This window comes from Monodon monoceros, unplaced genomic scaffold, assembly GCF_005190385.1.
Source record: "Monodon monoceros isolate NGI ecotype Baffin Bay Population unplaced genomic scaffold, NGI_Narwhal_1 Super_Scaffold_14, whole genome shotgun sequence".
Lineage (NCBI taxonomy): Eukaryota > Metazoa > Chordata > Mammalia > Artiodactyla > Monodontidae > Monodon > Monodon monoceros.
In genome coordinates, this window is record NW_021703770.1 from 8,466,926 (window position 1) to 8,480,598 (window position 13,673).

At 46.5% G+C, this 13,673-nt stretch overlaps 1 protein-coding gene across 2 annotated transcripts in view; it reads left to right on the forward strand.

The window, feature by feature from the left end:
* Positions 1-6,650, forward strand: part of ADCY8 (adenylate cyclase 8) — a 218,166-nt gene extending 211,516 nt beyond the window's left edge. The window contains exons 17-18 of one of the 2 annotated variants that reach the window (XM_029222774.1): positions 3,125-3,239; positions 6,075-6,650. In XM_029222774.1, the coding sequence (XP_029078607.1) occupies positions 3,125-3,239; positions 6,075-6,562 (603 nt within the window). In that variant the 3' untranslated portion in view covers positions 6,563-6,650. The remainder of the gene's footprint in view (positions 1-3,124; positions 3,240-6,074) is intronic. The other variant, XM_029222775.1, reaches the window with a different exon arrangement.
* Positions 6,651-13,673: the final 7,023 nt, after the last annotated feature.

Here is a 13,673-nt window from a genome sequence, read left to right on the forward strand (position 1 = left end):
GAAAAATCTAAAAGAGATATTAAGGAAACCCTCCCATTTACCATTGCAACAAAAAGAATAAAATACCTAGGAATAAACCTACCTAAGGAGACAAAAGACCTGTATGCAGAAAACTATAAGACACTGATGAAAGAAGTTAAAGATGATACAAACAGATGGAGAGATATACCATGTTCTTGGATTGGAAGAATCAACATTGTGAAAATGACTATAGTGCCCAAAGCAACCTATGGATTCAATGTAACCCCTACCGTACTACCAATGGCATTTTTCCCAGAACTATAACAAAAAATTTCATAATTTATATGGAAACCCAAGAGACCCCAAATAACCAAAGCAGTCTTGAGAAAGAAAAATGGAGCTGAAGGAATCAGGCTCCCTGACTTCAGACTATACTACAAGCTACGGTCATCAAGACAGTATGGTACTGGAACAGAAACAGAAATATAGGTCAATGGAACAAGAGAGAAAGCCCAGAGATAAACCCACGCACATATTGTCACCTTATTTTTGATAAAGGAGGCAAGAATATACAATGGAGAAAAGGCAGCCTCTTCAATAAGTGGTCCTGGGAAAACTGCACAGCTACACCTAAAAGAATGAAGTTAGAACACTCCCTAACACCATACACAAAAATAAATTCAAAATGGATTAAAGACCTAAATGGAAGGCCAGACACTATAAAACTCTTAGAGGAAAACATAGGCAAAACACTCTATGACATACATCACAGCAAGATCCTTTTTGACCCACCTCCTAGAGAAATGGAAATAAAAACAAAAATAAACAAATGGACCTCATGAAACTTAAAAGCTTTTGCACAGCAAAGGAAACCATAAACAAGACGAAAGGACAACCCTCAGAATGGGAGAAAATATTTGCAAACGAAGCAACCGACAAAGGATTAATCTCCAAAATATACAAGCAGCTCATGCAGCTCAATATCAAAAAACAAACAACCCAATCCAAAAATGGGCAGAAGACCTAAATAGACATTTCTCCAAAGAAGGTATACAGATTGCCAACAAACACATGAAAGGATGCTCAACATCACTAATCATTAGAGAAATGCAAATCAAAACTACAATGAGATATCATCTCACACCAGTCAGAATGGCCATCATCAAAAAATCTAGAAACAATAAATGCTGGAGAGGGTGTGGAGAAAAGGGAACACTGTTGGTGGGAATGTAAATTGATACAGCCACTATGGAGAACAGTATGGAGGGTCCTTACAAAACTAAAAATAGAACTACCATATGACCCAGCAATCCCACTACTGGGCATATTCCCTGAGAAAACCATAATTCAAAAAGAGTCATGTACCAAAATGTTCATTGCAGCTCTATTTACAATAGCCCGGAGATGCAAACAACCTAAGTGTCCATCATCGGATGAATGGATAAAGAAGATGTGGCACATGTATACAATGGAATATTACTCAGCCACAAAAAGAAACGGAATTGAGTTATTTGTAGTGAAGTGGGTGGACCTAGAGTCTGTCATACAGAGTGAAGTAAGCCAGAAAGAGAAAAACAAATACCGTATGCTAACACATATATATGGAATCTAAAAAAAAATGGTTCTGAAGAGCCTAGGAGCAGGATAGGAATAAAGACACAGATGCAGAGAATGGACTTAAGGACATAGGGAGGGGGAAGGGTAAGCTGGGATGAAGTGAGAGAGTGGCGTGGACATATATACACTACCAAATGTAAAATAGACAGCTAGTGGGAAGCAGCCGCATAGCACAGGGAGATCAGCTTGGTGCTTTGTGACCACCTAGAGGGGTGGGATAGGGAGGGTGGGAGGGAGGGAGACGCAAGAGGGAGGGGATATGGGGATATATCTATATGTATAGCTGATTCACTTTGTTATAAAGCAGAAACTAACAATAATGCAAAGCCATTATACTCCAATAAAGATGTTAAAAAGAACTTTTTTAATAAAATACATTTTTTGAAAAAAGGAACTGTTAGGTACAGCTGGCAACAGTGTGGGTGAATATAGAAAACATGGATTTTGTACTGGGCCAGTAGCTGTCAAGGAATATATAAGTGAATCTTTGAAACCTAGATATGATTCTTTCATATAAATAATTTAATGAAGTATAATTAAACCAGAGTATATACTGTAGTTATAATTTAAAATTATACCCCCAAGACACAAATACACAAACATATATCAAATATTGTATTTCAAGGCCTCATTGACTTAGGAGCTTCTAATGAAAAATTTAAGTGTTTTCTCCCCAGCATCGCCACCTCCACAAACAAATTTAAATGTAAATAATTAACATTGTATAGGTTTTAGTTTGATGTGGTGGCAATGGTAGAACGTGTAAACACTGGATGCTAGCATTAGAATTATTGATTAAAAAATGACTTCAGTTTGGAAATACTGATAGACCATCATCCCAACTGCTATATTGGTGATCTGATGTATCCACCATCTGTTTTCGTAAATAAAGTTTTATTGGAACACAGCCACATGCACTCATTTATATTTTGTCTATGGCTCCTTTCTGGCTAAAATGGCAGTGTTGGGTAGTCATGACAAAGACCACACGGCCCACAAAGCCTAAAACACTTGCTATCTGGCCATTTACTGACTGCCAACCTCTGCTCTAGAGGGGCACAGAATTCTTTCACATACACAATCTCATTCAGTCCTCATGAGGTAGGCAGGGCAACTATGCTTATCCCCATTATATAGATGAGGAAACTGAGGTTCAGAGAGCAAATGTCTATGTGAAACATCTATTAAACAGACACTGTGAGTACTTCAAAGGAAATAGACATGGTTCCTAGATTGGAAACTTCACATATATGAACATAAGGGTGTGTACACACATACACACACACATACAAGTGAACAGCATCAACTTGAACAGACAAGGGTAGGGGTGGGGAATGGAATCTGAGAGTCACACATATTACACTCTCTGAAACAAATTTCCTGGTACCCTGTGTTTTTGGACACTGACTTAGGTGGACAGGGCTCACACACCTGCTCACTTCCCTTGAAGGCATGTGTGGGTGAGGTAGGACACAGACCAGACCCCTACTGCAGCAATGCTCCTGTTTGCCCCGTCGAATGACCTCTTGTCTCATGTTTGCTACAGCAATGTGAAGATAAGTGGGAACATCTGTGTGCCCTGGCCGACTTCTCTCTCGCCCTGACCGAAAGCATACAGGAGATCAACAAGCATTCTTTCAACAATTTTGAGCTCCGGATTGGTGAGTAGCAGCTGGAAGTGTGGCACCTCGGGGACCCACCGAGCTGTCTGGCCTTGCTCTATCGAGCCCTCCCGTGCCCTGGGCATCAAGCCAGGGGAGCTTTTTCCCACAAAATGCCTGTGACCTGGCCAAGGACAGGCCTGTCTGGGCTTCCTCTCACTCAAGATGCTGGAAGCAGTGGAAGGATTTTGGCCTGTGGGCAGAAACACCAAGCAACTGACAGACCACAGCCACCTCTCCTCCAACTTGTCCAGAATCCCACCCACACAAGGCCCTGATGAGAGAGGTAGCTGTCTAATCAATCGTTTCCTCCCGTCTTCTACGTCACCAGATACTGGAGGTCAATGCGTTACTCTCCCGTTCTCCTGGATAACACCCTGAGCCAAAAGGAGGATTCTGTTCCTGGGGATGTCACATGCTGACTTGAGCCAGGGACAGGCAGTTAGCTTTATAGCTCTTCACTCGGCCACACAGCTCATCCTTCTTTGGGCTTAGGGACTCCCTTGTGCAAAATGACAACAGTCACGGCTATGTGTTAATAGACACCTACAGTTTGTATAACTTGTTAATTTCTTCAGCATCTCTGCGGAGTCTGGAGGGGGCCTCCTAAAGCATAGTCTGAAAGCCCCTGCTCTAGTCCACGTTCACATTTTACAGATGGGAAAAGTCAGGCCCAGAGAAGGGGAGTAACTGGCCTACAACCACACAACCAAATGGTCAACCTGGCAGCGACTCCAGGATTCCCCGACTGAGACCAGTGACATTCTGGCGGCCAGCGTGCGGCCTAAAACAAATGTTACAGCCGTCCTCATGTCTTAGGTATCCTCTGGCTGGCATGCCATTTTACCTTCTTGGTTCTCCCTTAGCAGCTTTCAAGTATAAAGGGTCAGGTAATACCCATGCCTGACTTGTCAGATCTAAGGAATGTCACATGCCTTTGTTCACTGGAATAAATAAGTGGTATTTTTATATTTTGATCTATGGATGGGGTGTTCAGGGCTTGTTTCCAGATCTTCCAACAACCCTACATGTCCTTTCTGAAATCATTGAATACATGATTGAACTGGGAATAAAAAGCAGAACTATAACCTTGAACAAAGGCTGTGTAATTTCAGGAGATGTTGCTGGAATTAAGGCCAACCCTTGGTGTGATACATTATTCTCCTGGCATAGTTCAGAGGTTAGAAAATCATGTTCCCAATGGGATTGGGCCTTTCACTTTGTGTTTTGGGTCTGCTGTAACCAGCTCTATGACTTTGGGCAAGTCGTTTAAACCCCTCTGAGTGTCAGTTTCCTCATGTGTGAACTGGGAGTTATATTATTACCTCCCCTGCCTACCTCATAGTAGTAAGAAAAGATGTGAATGGGCTAGTGGTTATGGAAGGGCTCTGCAAATTTTAGGGCAATGTCCATCCTTGTGATTCCCATGCATTCTGCAAGAGCTGTTTCTCGAAGTTCACAGTTCTATCTTATACGTGTGTGTGTGTGTGTGTGTGTGTGTGTGTGTGTGTGTGTGTCTTGCTTTTCCCTCTGCCTGGAATGATCTAACCCAGATATCTGCATGGCTTATACTATCACTTTCTCTAGATCTCTGCTCAGAAAAGGCTTTCCTAACCACCCTACTCCAAAATACACCCTTCTCTATTTTTCTATCCCTTTAACCGGATTGGTTTTTCTTTATCACCTTTATCATTCACTGATACTATATTGCATTTTTAAAATTATTTTCTGTCTCTCCCCAGTAGAAGGTAAGCTCCATGAGGGCCGGGGCTATGTCTTTTTTCTTTCCCACCATAGCCCCAATACCTGGAACAGTGTCTGCTTTATAGTAGATGCCTAGTCAATGTTTGTAGAATGAATGAGAAATCCTTAGTCTAGTAAAAGGAGACATATATGCCCATGAATGTGTTTAGTGGAATACTGTCATTCCTTTAAAAAAAAGTCTGTATTTCCTAAAGAAGGAGGTCTTGAAATTGTGATCTACCAAATAACCTGTGGGATTGGGGGTAAATGACAGTCCAAGCAGAGAGAAAGCCAGGGACAGAGGCACAGAGGTGGAAAAGCCAGCAGGTTAGGGGAACTCGAGCAGTGCAGTATGGAGACGGTGCAAAGGGCAGGGAGAGGGTGGTGACAAAAATGAGGCTGGCAAGTTAGGCAAGAGCCAGCTCTGAGAAGCCCTAGATTGTGAACCTGAGGAGCCGGGGCTTTAGCCCATAGGCAAAAGGAGCTGTGGCAGGTGTTGAAGTGGGTGGTAACTTGATCAGACGTGCATCAGAGAGTCCCTCTGGTTCCGGCAGCAGCGTGGAGTCTGGTCTGCGGGAGGACAAGCAGGGATCCAGGGAGGCGTGTTAGGAGGCTGTGGCCACGGACCCAGGGAATGCTGCTGAGGACGTAGACTAAGACAGGGAAGGAAAAGGTGTTGCCCAAGCTCTCAGGGCACTGTGACCACAGAGGCAAGCGGCGATCCCAGCATCCCGACATCAGTGCCCTGTCCGTTCCGCAGGTTAAGATAAGTCAGCATCCATGTGAGAGTAATGATTATTGTCTCTCGAGCATTCACTGGTTTCTGGTAATATACCAGTGGCTTTACCTATATCATCTCATACCAGCGTCCTTTCATTATTTCCACTTGACAGATGAGAGAAGTGAGGTCCAAATCTGTTAAGTACCCAACCCAGATCACACATCTAATAAGTGACTGAGGCTGGATCTGTACCCTGCAGTTTATCCGCAGAGATCACATCCTTCGTTTAAGGGTCACTGTCCCAGGCAGGGAGTGGCCCCTTCCTTGACGTCGCTCTTCTCTCATCTCTTGTTTCTCTGGTTCACCCACAGGCATCAGTCACGGCTCAGTGGTAGCTGGCGTTATCGGCGCTAAGAAACCACAGTATGACATTTGGGGCAAAACCGTGAACCTGGCAAGTCGAATGGACAGCACGGGAGTCAGTGGCAGAATCCAGGTCCCAGAGGAGACCTATCTCATCCTGAAGGACCAGGGCTTTGCCTTTGACTACCGAGGGGAGATCTATGTGAAGGGCATCAGTGAACAGGAAGGAAAAATCAAAACGTACTTTCTCCTGGGAAGAGTCCAACCCAACCCATTCATCCTGCCGCCGAGAAGACTGCCCGGGCAGTACTCCTTGGCCGCGGTCGTCCTGGGCCTCGTCCAGTCCCTCAACAGGCAAAGGCAGAAGCAGCTGCTGAATGAGAACAACAACACGGGCATCATCAAGGGCCATTACAACCGGCGGACTTTGCTGACACCCAGTGGGCCTGAGCCGGGAGCCCAAGCCGAAGGCACCGACAAGTCCGAGTTGCCATAAAAGTGTTTTCTTTGTGTTTCTTTTTTTGTATTTCTTTTATATATAAAATAAATATACTAATAAAAAGGTTTAATTTTTTTTAGAACAAGGATGGTTTCGTTGGTCTTTGGATGCACTAGAACGAAGACACGATTTGAGTTTCTCTCCCGTCACAGACATTTCTTGGTCATCTCTTCCATACAAGGTTTATCGGGAAGCAAAGATAAGTAAGACCTAGTCCTTGACCTTGGGAAAGAGGGACCTGTACACAGAGACTCAATGCAGTGGGTTCATCATTAAGCACGGCCGTTTACCGAGTGCTTGTCATGTACCTGGCACACAATAATGTTAATGGATAATGTTAATAGATAATATTCCTATAAACCGATACATAAATACTCTGCGTTCAGAGAGGGGTAGATGCAATGAGAAATTGTGATAGGACAATTGTGGTAAAGAACTGGAGGCCGAGGGCGCGGCCTGAACTGGAGGCACCATGTCTTTGAGGACACGTTGCAAAGGATTAGCCTTAAATGATGAGAAAGAACCCATGGAACCTGGGAGAAAAGTGACCCAAGCAGAAGGACTAACAAGTACAAACGCCCTGAGGTGGGACCACGGCCACTTGATCTGCTGCAGCCACAGTTAGAAAGTCAGCAGGTGCGTAAGTTGGTGCAGGCAGGTACGCTGTTTCCTGGGAAGACTGCATCCCAAGCTCTTCTCGTCTGACCGCAAAGCCTGCGAGGAAAGTTTCATACGGATGAGAAAGCTCAGAACAGTGTTGCCCAAGACCTTACACGTAGTTTTAGAACTAGGCTCAGCGCTGTACTGGTCAATGAAAGTGCTGTAACAAATAACTCCCATTCTTAGTGGTTAAAACAAAATAAGAGATTTAGCTGTCGTTTACGTCCTATTGCATGTGGGGCAGAGGCCTTCCAGGCAATGATCTCGGGACCTAGTCTTCTTGCACTTGGGACTTGGATGCCTCTGCTTGATCCTCTCTATCCAGCCAGCTGAAGAGAAGAGAGAGAAAGGAAGGGGGATCACTCAGGAGGTCTTGGGTACCAGGCCTACATTGCTGCTCTGTCACCAGCCAGAACGCAGTCATTGGCCTCACTTTACCGGAAGGGAAGTTAGGGGATGGATTCTTCCTGTGTTCACTACGGAGAGGAAAGCACTGTCTCTTCCATAAGAATCGACACCTGTCTAAGCCCATGTGTGCCAACACGAAGCTATTCTGGTAAGTTCTGTGTTGGAAGGATGGACAAGATTTAAGTAATGGAAGAAGTATGAAATCCTAGTCATCATCTAAATTCTTGACTCTTAACAACAGCTCATTTAAAAGAGACTTAGCTTCAGGTAATGAAGCCACAGTAGATACGTTCTGGAGGAAATACCCACCTGAGGTATCTCAGGTGAGACCCCCGTGATAGAAGGGAAACTACCCTTTCCTGAGAAGCACAAAGTACAGAAAGGGAGTTGACTTTTTCTTTTTTTTTGCGGCACGCAGGCCTCTCACCGTTGTGGCCTCTCCCGTTGCGGAGCACAGGCTCCGGATGCGCAGGCTCACCGGCCATGGCTCACGGGCCCAGCCGCTCCGCGGCTTGTGGGATCCTCCCGGACCGGGGCACGAACCCACGTCCCCTGCATCGGCAGGCGGACTCTCAACCACTGCGCCACCAGGGAAGCCCCTGGGGACTTGACTTTTGAGTGGCCATGTTTGCAATGCTTTTTGTTCTCATGTCAAAGAAATACAGGAGGTCCCGGTGGAATGTGAAGAGGGTGTCAGGTGAAAGCCTCTGTAAACAAAGCCCTCAACCAATGTCAGGGGTAATTATTATCTTTGAAGACTCGGAGAAAGCCTCGAGGTTTACTCAGCCCAACCTGCTGAGGACATTTAAACAAGGTAAAGCTCAGGGCATGCCGAGAGCTGGAGCCACAGGATAGAGGGGGAAGCTGAGCTCAGGTGGGTCAGGGACTCGGCAAACATCACGGCAAAGAGGCCAGCCTTGGTAGAGGCAGTCCGGCTACAAAAGCACAGTATCCAACAGAGAAAACTTGATGTGTGGCGTCGGGCTTTGGTCTAATCCAGAGCATAGGGCCCTTCAGCAGAGGCTCCAGTGCACAGACCAGCCCTGAGCTGGATCCTACCCCAGAGAGAGGGCTACCAGGGACAGAGGCTGTCCCTGCATCTGCACTAGCACTCAGGACCAAGTCCCTGGACTAGAAGTAGGATGTGGCCTTAGGGTCCTGGGCTGGGCTGGGCACACCTTAAGGGAGGAAGCATCCGGCCAGACCCAGGTCCGTGGATGCTGCCAATGTGGGGGGAATGATGAGGCTGTTGCTGTGAAGCTTCACCCAGAACCCTGATTCAGTGATGCTGAGCCTTGGGGTGGGATGGATGGAGGTGATGGGGACCCCATCCTGAGTCTGGGAGGCGTGGTTTCATTCAGGGCTCCGTCAAGCAGAGGAGCAAGGGGGCAAGGCAGTGCCGAGAATCTCCATCAGATCATCAAGAACCCCACCGAGTGGGCATCCTCCCTCTGCTCCAGTACACCCAGCCCCAAAGCATTCAGTGCCTGCCCCCCAGGCCAGCCCGTTTCATGGCCCCAGTGGGCGTGCAGAGTTTGCCTACAAAGGGTAAAGGGCAAGAGACAGGAGCAGGCAACTGGCCTGTGGTTGAATAGTCGAGAAGCACGCCTCTTCTTGGGCCTTGGATAAGGCTGGAGGGGGCAGGAAAGGGAGACAGTCCTCCTGCAATTAGAGAGAGATTTTCTGTTTACCTACATTTTAGTTTACTCCGCTCATTTGTTCAAAGAACTCCAAATGTCAGGTGATTTCCAGGAACCCGGTGTAACTCAGAAACAAACCTGGCATAATCCAGCCAGGGGCTCCAACCTCACCTTTTCCCCTCTGAACTCTGCTTGTGACATTTTAGGTTTGATCTTAGAAACGTCAAGTATAAACTCTGGCAGAAGGTAGAGTGCCCCAAGTGGTGGAATGCAAAGAGAAACACAGAATAGGGGGCTGGCTTAGTCTACGTATGTTCAGGTCTAAGAGAGAGGCTTTCTCAACAGCTCTGTATTCTGGCCTAATGTTGACGTCTTCTAAGTGCTGATCGAGGTTGCTCCCACCTTCTGTTTTTCAGCCTGCATGGGTAATGCACAGTGTCCCATGAGACAAGCACAGCCCCTCTTAGAGCACAGGAAAGGGTGTCTACCTACTCATCCAAGGGTTGGATTTGAGGACCTGCTACCTCCCAATCCGCCATCCCATAAAGTCAGGAGGATCTGTTTTTTTTTTTGGCCGTGCCGCATGGCTGACGGGGTCTTAGTTCCCCGACCAGGGATTGAACACCAAGTCCTAACCACTGGACCGCCAGGAAATTCCCAGGAGGATCATCTTGAGCTCAGAGTCGCCCCCCCCCCAACCAGTTCCCCTGCTTCCCTCCTGCTTTAGGGACCATGTGAGTGTAGCTGCCCTCAGCTGGAAGTAAGTACAATGTTATCCCCATTCTACAGATGAGGGAACTGAGGCACAGAGAGCTTGAGCAACTTGCCCTGGAAAGTTCTTACAACCAGAAAATAGTGGCACTGGGATTGAAACCCAGGTATTCTGGTTCTAGGCTCCTGCCCTGAAGCATCACTGCCCAGCCCTGTGATGGGTGAATCCTATTCTTTAAGTGAAAGTTGAAAGTCTGGGCAGACTCCCCGCCAGCGGGCTGCAGGCTGTGTAAACGGGTGAGGACTGCAGGACTCTGGTGCAGCAGCTGCCGTCGAGACAGCCTGGACCACTTGCCCTGGTCCCAAGCAGCCTCATCTTCTCCCCACAGTGGGTCAAACAACTGTTATCCTTCTCTGTGTATGTTGGGATATGGGAAAGGCTGAGAAGTACTGGGCTGAGTGTTACGAGGGCAGTTCCTTGAGGTGCGTGGACCTGGGTTTGAATCCTGTCTCTACTACTCGTCAGCTGTTTGATGTCAGACAAGTGGCATAAACTCTGCCCCTCAGATTCTTCACCAGCTACAGGGAGATAGCAAAGGAAGCAACTGTGATTTGGAATTCTGAAGTGTTCAGATTTGAGAAATATGGTAAACATGCCAAATACTAGAAAACATCCCAGAGGGGTCTGAGGCAGTGCTCAACAATTAAGCCCATTAATAATGTTGTAACAATACATGAATATTCGCATAACTAAAGGCTATAAATAGGACTCATTTCAGGTCACGTTTAGCCCCCAGATTAGTTATAAAACAAACTTCAGCTTCTACACCACTTTGGGTTTTGGAGTGTAGTTGCAAGATTGTCATCCATGCCACCAGGTAAGGCTGCCGTGAAGATAACAGATGCCATGAAGATGCATCTAAAACCCTCAGCATCCTGGCCCTCTGCTGCACTCCGATGTTGCTTGTCGTTATTATTAAACATGCAGTGATTTTATTGAAATAGTGGACATTTGCCATGTTACCTTGTCTTGACGTCATCTTGCTTGTCTATATTTGCAAAATTTTCTTTAATGAGTAGGTGTTCCTTTTAGAATGAAAAATGATAATTAAGAAAAAGTAAAGCATGTGGGTTTACTTAAAGGGCTGCAAAAGGTCTCACCGGACCCTTGGAGATTCAACCCTTAGTCAGAGGGTCTGGACCACTCCTGGGATGGAGGTGGCCATCTTGCAGGGCAGTGGTGGGGTTGGCGGGGGGGCCGCCAGGCAGCATGCAGGATGTCCCCCCATGGGTGGAATTTTTCCGGGGCCACAATAACTGCTGCTGACCTGAGTTCAGGGCTGTCCTTTCGGACGCAGTAAGAGAAGGGGTATTGGAAACTCATTTCTTTCCATGGCATTTTTATTCCAAACCCACAGGCTTTTCTGACACTCTGGCTCCCATGCCAACCAGCTTTTCCAAGTGAGAATGTTTCTCTCAGATTAGCTGTGGGCTCCACACAACTGAACCCAATATTTTATTGATGAGTTACCAGGGGGCAGGGTGCCCTGCAGAATGACACCCTGTGCCTACTTCAATTATTAACTGCACGTCAGCCACGCTCCTGCCCCCTCCCACCCCGGGAAGATAACTTCGCCATTCTCTGAGCAAGCATCCTAACTGTTCTGAGTCGACTCTGTGCATTTGTCTTTACCTTTTATAAAACAGACAGTGTGACTGAAATGCAAACAGTTTCTGTTTGGAAATAATCATTTCAAACATAGTCTTTTTGTAATACACTAATCCCCTATCTTGACATTATCATAACCATAATGGTTATGAAAACTAATGTTTTCAGAGTACTTTACAGTTTGCAAAGTCCATTTCCAAATATGATTTGATTTGATCTTCATAAAAATGCTCAGGGAGAGATATTATTTTCCCAATTCCTCAGGAAACCGAGGCTCATAAAAATTAATAAGAATAAATTTTTTAAAAACTCTATCTAAACATTGAGTGTTAAGCTGAAAAGAGGTTAAAGAGCATGGTCCAAAGTCTTGATTTTACAAATAAAAAACTAAAGCCAAAGAAGGGGACACATTTGGCCAAGATTCAGCAACCGGATGCAGAATTAGAGCTGGAATGCTGAGAAGATAATTCCTTGTCTCAGGCCCTTTCGACTCCATCTGGGTGCTCTGACCTCTATTCCTTTGCTCACTGTAAATAAGACCGCCCTATAACCGGGAGGTCACTTAGGTCGTCCCTGCCCCATGGGCCTGAATGCGATTGGCTCAAATCCCCGTGGAAAGTCCATGCTGCCTGCCAACCACCAGGTCCCTCACTAACTCTGCTTCTGGCTCCCACTCTCCACATCCCATCTCCATTCTGCTGGGACCCAACACAAAACACAGCCCCTTCTGAATTCTCAACACACACACACACACACACACACACACACACACACACACGGAATCTGCCACCCCAAAGCACTGTGAGCGCACATTCATGCTTCCTTTTTAACCAGAAAAGTGGTCCTGGTTCCCAATCCAAAGAAACACTTCAACAACAGAAGAAAAATAAAGAAATGTTGTTCCTTGAAAAACCTTTCTTGTTGGTTGTCTTTATTCCTTCCCTCCTACACTCATATATAAAACTCATGGTTATTACAAATGGCAGCAGCAAACCTCAGACTTTCCCTAACACCTGAAGTCCCACCATTAGCCCCCTTTGCCATCCCAGGGGATAGAGATTGTTAGCAACTAGAGAAGCAGTGTGTTACACGCATAGGCAACCAGAGATCAACTGATCAAAGGTCCTCCTGAGTGACAGCTTACTCTCCTGCAAAAATGACCATACTAACCCAAACAAAGAAACTATTGAAGCTGCCCAAGTTATCGACCCTTGAGACACCTTCCCTTGGACACCAGCGTCTGAGGGAAGTGCCCTCTCTTGGGGGCTGCAGGAAGGGTTCTGATGAGTATGCAGACACAGCAAAGGAGACCCCGACTGTCCACAGAAGATGCCGCAAGCTGGGACTCCTCTCCCGGGACCCTTATCAAATTCCAGATGAAATAAGGTCTTCTTGGTTCAAAGGAATAAATCCCATTTCGTTCAGATGACCTGTACTTGGGGTTGATAAATTGTTTTAACAAAGGCACGCGTGGGGAGAAGAGGGATCTAGGCATATACAGAGATTTGAAACAAATCCCTCAGCAGCCGGACCTCAAAGAGACTGGCTCCCCTCACCACGTCCTCTAGCCCTTGGCTGAACTCAGCGTCAAGGACTTTCCCCTGAATGAGACGGACAACCACGCAAGGCTTTGGGGCAGAAGGGGCTCATGCTCAGACTTGTATTTTTGCAGAAATGTCTGCCATGTTGTGATACAACGATGGGGTGGCAAGGGCAGAAGCTCACCATATTTGATGATGGATTGGATGCAAGGTATGGAAGAGAAGGGGCCAGGGTGATTCCAGGTTTTGAGGCCTGAAGACCTGGATGGATTACTGATACGTTGATGACACTGGGAGAAGCGAGACTGGGGGAAGATCCCAGGTTTGCTTTGGGACAGGTCAAGTTGAGATGCCTGTGGCACCCCTGGATGTGTGAGTTGGAGGGCGGGGGAAAGATCCAAAGTGAAGATGCAGTCATAACGCTGGACCTTTCTGGAGTATGTGGCCCAGCCCACCACTCCCTCCGTCATGGGACGTTC